Below are 6333 nucleotides of genomic sequence, written 5' to 3'. Positions count from 1 at the left end.
TTTTTTTTAAAACTGATTTTTTATTTAAAATTAATTTGGCTTATTAACCTAAACAAAATTTTTTATTAATCAAACTCAGATCTATTTTTTTATTAATCTTAACCATATGTATTCCTACATATTAATAATAAATTTAAAAATAAAATAAATATATTTATAATTTTTATTTTAATATAAATATTATTATATATTTTTTTATTAAAATTTTTTGTCTCTTCAAATATTTTTTCAAGTTTCGTCTGTACTCCTACGTACTCTCATTCTCTATTAAATTACTTTGTACTTGATGTAGAAAATTTGGAATCATATGGTTATTTTAGTCATTTCATATAATATTTTAGTCTTGTCCATATGTATCCAAACATAATACTGGACATTACATTAGTGTCTTGTACATCGTATCCAAACACAATACACAAACAATAATTTTTAGTGTCTCCGTCCTATTGTCTCTGTCTCAGTGTCATGTTCTTTCCTGTCTTTGAAAACAAACGCAGCCCTAGTGATTTGAAGTCAACCTATTTTTGATAAATGCAAATCAGTTATCAAGTTCAGAAAGTAGGTATAGATTTTATATCAAATGCTTATGAGACGAAACTACATTGTGATATTGATAACAAACTTGCTTTTGAGGATAATTCTACCTTGCTATTGCTCTGTTTGAATTTTTATAAGATTCTTCAATTTTAGAATTTGGACAAATCATTTCAGCATGTGGCATCATGTCACTCCAGCATTGTTAACTAGTAATTGCTTTTTAACCTTTCCTCATGTATGGTTTAGTCACTCTCCATACATGCTTATGCATCATCTCACTTTCTTTTACGGGTAAAAGTACTCTTTTCACTTTTTAGATGTCAAATTTGTATATATTTGTTCAGCCTTCTTTTCAAATTTTAGTTTGAATGGTAGATAAATATTTCAACTTGTAAATGCGTGACATAGCAATTCAAAAAATTAACAATTATAAGGTAAGCATTGATTAGAAACCCCCTAAAGAGTGTTTAGACTCTAGAGGATCATAGTCTGTTTGCTCTAGCTCATTGATACAGTCATTTCTATGAAGAGGAAAGGGAAATTTATTTTCTCTTTGCATGGACATATGAAGAAAAGTAGAGTTACGTATTTCAATCGAACTGTGCCGAAAACGATAAAGAACTTCCCTGTGATTTCCACCATCCATTTCTGGCTCAGAATTATCACTAATGTGTAACGGAGAAGACATACTTTCCCATTGCGGGAGCTCAAAATCACCGGAATTTGAGCTTCGGCAAGTTGAATGGGAACTAGTTAAGGATACTCCTAGCTTCTGACCTGAGATGAAATTGAGTGAAGATGAAAGCCGAGCTTCTGAATCAGAACGGTTATGATGGTAACCATTGTAAGCTGTTCGTCTAATCCAATGCTCATAAGGCTGAAGAAAGACACCGTCTTGATCATTTGAACTAATATCATTCTGGCAATCTGCTGACAGTGTAAAATGGCGCTTATTGTGTGATATTGGTAAAACATCGTGATTGGAATTCGAGTCCATGTCGCCCTCCTCTTCATGAAAGTATTTCTTAAACCTGAATTCACCTAATATATTCATCCACATCTGGTTTTCACCTTTACCTGAAGTTGAAAATGAAGGGACTAAATCTGGTTCTGGAGAAGTGTAAGCTATAGGCAAATTTATTTCGTCTGCGTGGCAGTCGAAACCATTTTCTAGCAGAAGAGGAATTGGTTCTCTCTTAAATTTCCCCTGCTCTTTGTAATGATTCAATGCAAAGGTGTCATGTTCTTGATCATAAAGCAGAAACTCATGTGTCACATTCCTCTTGTCACTGAAACTTGGAACTCTCCCTGAGTCACCCTCATGTTCTTTCATATTGTACAGAGGTGGAAACATGTGAGAATGAGAGGTTGGAAAGTCACTTCCCTCATTCGATCTTAGGAAAATAGGAGACAAGTGATCTCTGCTACATGGTTTTGGTTCGAATTCAAGAAGTCTTGGTTCGGATATCTTATAGTTCAATTGAAAATCTGAGTTCTGAAAATCAAGTAAACCACACCCAGCAGCATCCGTTTCTTCATTATATGGAAATCCAAGAGCACTGTCATACTTGGAACTGAAACTTGAAATTCTGTCAAATTTATCCTCAGGTTCATCTGTATTACAAGGTCGAAACTTGTGTGAATGTGAGGTTGGAAATTCCTTTGGAAAAATTCTTTCATTGGATCTTAGGAAAGTAGGAGGCATCAAGTAATCTCTAATACATGGATTTGATTCGTATTCAAGAAGTCTTGTCTCAGGTATCTGATTGTGTTCCTTAAATTGAACATCTGACTTTTGAGAATCAAGTAATCCATATCCAGCAGCATTCATTCCTTCATTATATGGAAATCCAAGAGTTGTGTCATGCTTGGTGCTGAAACTTGGAATTCTGTCCAGTTTGTATTCAGGTTCTGTTGTACTATAAGGAAGTCGAAACTTGTGAGAATTCGAGGTTGGAAATGCATGCTCTGTGGTAATTCTCTCATCAGAATTCAGTAACATAGGAGACAACAAATTATCACTAAAATACGAGCTTGATTGTTCAACAAGTTTCCTTGAAGTCATTTGATCAAGTTCCTTGGGTAAATCTGATTCTCTAGAATCAGGGAAACCATATCCGGCAGTATTCACTTTTTTCCATGGATTTCGATCCTCATATTTCTGGCACAGAAAACCACTTCTTTTAAGAAACCAAATCACGTTAGGAATGTATAGCTTTAGAAAAATGCTACAGCAACGTACATTTTCCTTAATGCTCACAGGAAATAGCCGACCAAGGAGCATGGAGACAATATCATCAAGCCTGAAAATTTTCTGTAGTATTCATGATAAGGGGTATGGACAAAACATTTAATATTAATAGAGGAATTGTGCCTAACCCTTTCAAAGAGAACTCCTCTTTATTAAGAAATAATGTATCTGCAACACACTGACGTAATTTCTGTCTCTTTCGACAGAAGATATTCCCATGCACATTCTGGTTTCCTGAAGATTTAACAGTATCAACACACATCCTTAAAAATATTGATTTCACCTCTTAAGCCACTCAAATGCATCTTTCCTACAATGGTATATTTTTAACTTCTGAAGGTCCAAGTAAAAGCTAGACTCATTCCTGCAGTGATGACCAAGTAAAATAAACCATGTACGATCAAATTGTTCAACACATTATTTTCCACTGAATTCACCTAGCAATCAAGAAATCAATATGAACAAAAATCAAACCTTCATCCGAAAATAAAGCTTGGGGCTTGAAAGTGTCACTGCAACCTTGAGAGTTTTTCTGGATTCTGCTAGGAGAGTGGAAATCTGCATAACCAATAAGAAAGATTAATTTGGGTACTACCGCCCTCATGATTCACTCAAAATACTTGTATGCTTCATATTTTAATTCATGGCATAAGAAAGACTTAATTATATAAAACTCAACAAAAATGTTGAACTAAAACTGAAAAGGGAACATGACTAAATGGTAATAGATATACTAGAAGAAAGAAACAAAGTTACCATAGTGTAGGATAGTTCTTAACTCATATGTATCACTGTTCCTAATAGTTTTAAGCATGTGAAACTTCAAAGTTATCACTATCTCTGTGAGAGGAGTTTGTGGAAAACTCTCCCTTAATACATACCTGAGTTATTCTTCACATCAGGTGTTGAGAAAAATGTGTCAGCTTTAACAGTTGATATGCCCTCCACAGTCCTCGAAGCATTGAAACCCATACTGCCTACCCTGATATCATCAATCCTCTCTGCATGGATATATAATGAATGTGACAAATATTCTTGTTTTTGTACAAGACAGCAATGACAAATGAGATCTTCATATCTTGAGGCCATCTCCAATTTTCTAGATACCTACCATCTACTATATATATATAATGGGGATTGGGAAAGGATTTATTACACAAATTTTGTTTCTAAAATACTGTTCATTATATATATTTATAAGATTCGAATCCAAGACCTCTTAGTTAAATTGGAAGATACTTACCACATTGACTAATCGCATATTTGTTACAATTATACATATTTAATAAATTAAAGGGTGGATTAATAGGCACTAAATCACTAGTAATAATTAAGGCCAAGAAAGTTGACAAGGATTCAATTCCTTATATAATTTTTTTGGTGAATAATCATGCTAGCTCATGAAATAAGTTTGAGTTCTTCAGTAAAATCTGCCAAAATAAATAGACAATTATTTCAACCAACCTCTGCAATGTTCAGTTTGTTCAGGCTCCTTAGGTAAGGAATCATCTTTTTGAACCGGCCGGTGAGAATTAAACCTCAGACCTGCATCCTGCTTCAATTTCTTAAAGAAAGCATACTCAGAAGTTTTGGGATCATTTGTACCTGAATACATACATAACCAGTTATGTAAGATATTAACCTACAAAAGCAACTTTCCATCTCAAAATTTAATACAATTACCAGCAGAATAAAATTTAAAAACATAGACGTAAACCTCAACAACAACAACAACAACAAAGCCTTGGGGGTTGGTTACATGTATAAAACAAAGCTGTTGTGCCCTGTCCATCTAATCAAATTTATGCTTAGATTCCTTTGGATATAACTTGGCACTCTTTTTATCAACTTATTCAGATGTAATCTTGTATGATTTAACTCTTTTCGACAACCATGAACATGCGCAATTGCACAATTGTACAAAACTACAATTACCCTGCCTGCCTACCAAAGCTGAGTATGAAAATTGCAGAATGCTTACCAGTTTTAATTTTCTTTTTTCCTTTTGGCGGTGTGTAAGAGCCTTCTAGTCTGCAGCTTTTATGGTTATCTTCTTCCGGAATTGTAGATTTCGTTCTTTTGCGGCAACCACTATCTGGAATAAGAAGGAAAACAAAGGCTCTATCGAATAATAAAATAGAAAATAATAAATAAATAATTGGTAAATTTTGAACTATCGTATCCATTCAAAACTATAAACAGAAACACAAAAAAAGGTTGAAACCGAAAACAAATCACTAATCAGAGATGTTAATTGGATACAAAAAAAACACAAAAAGTAAAGAAAAAATGGTGAATCGATAACTTAACAATAAATCAACCGCATACTAAACAAAAACCAAATAGAAAACGGAAGAGAAAGAAACAAAAAAAAAAAAGGAATGAGTAATTCGAAGTATGAATAATTGAAAAATCCAGAGAGGAAAAGGAACCTTCAGTGGTGTGGAATTCGGGTTTTGGAGGTTCATGGAATCGTGGTTGGCGGTGGCGAAATCGATCGATGAGATTATTCTTCGTTTTGTTCATCGGAATGAGTCGGTCCTGGAATTGCCGGTGTTAGTGGCAAGGGCAGTTGTGGAGAAAATATAAGACACTGGTTTTGGCGCCAAACCGCAAGTGACAGGTTGCGTGCTAGTTTTAATTTTAATTAGATTATGGTGGAAACTCAGGTGCAGTAGACTTCACGTGAAGTTGATATCTGAGAACCGTTAAATAATTTGACTGATTTGACTAAATTTTTATCTAACGGCTTTGAGGTATCAACTTTACGTGAAGTTTTTACCTTAAATTATTTATTTATTTATGAGGAGATGTGAAGCCCAAAAATTTTAATATGAAAATATTATTGGAGATCTGGTCGAAGATGAGGTTGAGAGGTGTTATTCTTGGTCCTTGAGTGTTGTCGCACTGAGAAGACTTAGTAAAATTTTTAAAATTTTTCGAAAAAAGGATAAATAAGTCTTTGATTTTTTGTCCCGTAGACATTTTTGTCATTCACTATTGTTAGTCAAAAAATAACTATATTCAAAGACTGAGGTGATTCGAAATATTAGTAAAGCCTCAGAAGTGGGAGTAGGAATCGAAAGGGATGTACTTGGAGGCATCGAGTAAGAAACCGATTGGCACGGGTTTGATTGGTATAGTAAATCAAACAGTTACCCGAATAAGAAAGATCGAAGATTTTGAAATTAAAAGGAATTCAGCAACTGTCACACGTCTGGACAAGAGAGCGGGAATGATTACTCAAATTCTCGCACACGTGGGGCGTCACTTCATTATTGATCGGTTATGGAAAAGGCTATAAATATTAGAAGGCTCGAAGATACAAGAGTTAGAACTTTTCTTAAAAAAATCACTCAAGTACACTCACATCCCAGCGAATTTCTGAATCTGCGTTCGAGTTAAATTTCTATAGGATTCCTTCCATGTTTTACCTTTTCAATTTATAATTTCAGCAAAATTTACTTTTCTTGTTCAGTTTATCTTTAAAGCAACCTTCAATTTCTCTGTCAAAATTACATTTCGGCACCTTTTAAATTTCTGTG

At 34.0% G+C, this 6333-nt stretch overlaps 1 protein-coding gene across 3 annotated transcripts; it reads right to left on the bottom strand.

The window, feature by feature from the left end:
- Positions 960–5396, bottom strand: LOC110268786. Of its 3 annotated transcripts, XM_021115684.1 has the most exons (8): positions 5221–5396; positions 4770–4883; positions 4253–4393; positions 3670–3789; positions 3263–3346; positions 2917–3022; positions 2780–2840; positions 960–2698 (listed from the first exon to the last, which is right to left on the bottom strand). In XM_021115684.1, exons 1-8 carry the CDS (start codon positions 5312–5314, stop codon positions 983–985), a joined length of 2436 nt encoding a protein of 811 aa, XP_020971343.1. In that variant the 5' UTR covers positions 5315–5396; the 3' UTR covers positions 960–982. The 3 variants fall into 3 exon arrangements, with proteins under 3 accessions (XP_020971343.1, XP_020971342.1, XP_020971344.1); XM_021115683.1 differs by having other exon boundaries at positions 960–2840; XM_021115685.1 differs by lacking the exons at positions 3670–3789; positions 4253–4393; positions 4770–4883; positions 5221–5396 and having other exon boundaries at positions 960–2840; positions 2917–3152; positions 3263–3344.

Source organism: Arachis ipaensis, chromosome B02 (assembly GCF_000816755.2).
Source record: "Arachis ipaensis cultivar K30076 chromosome B02, Araip1.1, whole genome shotgun sequence".
In the NCBI taxonomy this organism is placed as follows: Eukaryota; Viridiplantae; Streptophyta; class Magnoliopsida; order Fabales; family Fabaceae; genus Arachis; species Arachis ipaensis.
Note: the sequence above shows the minus strand (reverse complement) of the source record. Positions and strands in the feature narration are given on the sequence as shown.

Bases quoted from the DNA above. Each gene is read 5' to 3' on its own strand.
- LOC110268786 (XM_021115683.1), bottom strand. From the start codon at position 5,314: ATGAACAAAACGAAGAATAATCTCATCGATCGATTTCGCCACCGCCAA. The intron at 4,394-4,769 runs GTAAGCATTCTG...GTATGTATTCAG, and splicing joins AAAAAAGAAAATTAAAACTG to GTACAAATGATCCCAAAACT. The intron at 3,790-4,252 runs GTTGGTTGAAAT...ATATCCATGCAG, and splicing joins ACAAACTGAACATTGCAGAG to AGAGGATTGATGATATCAGG.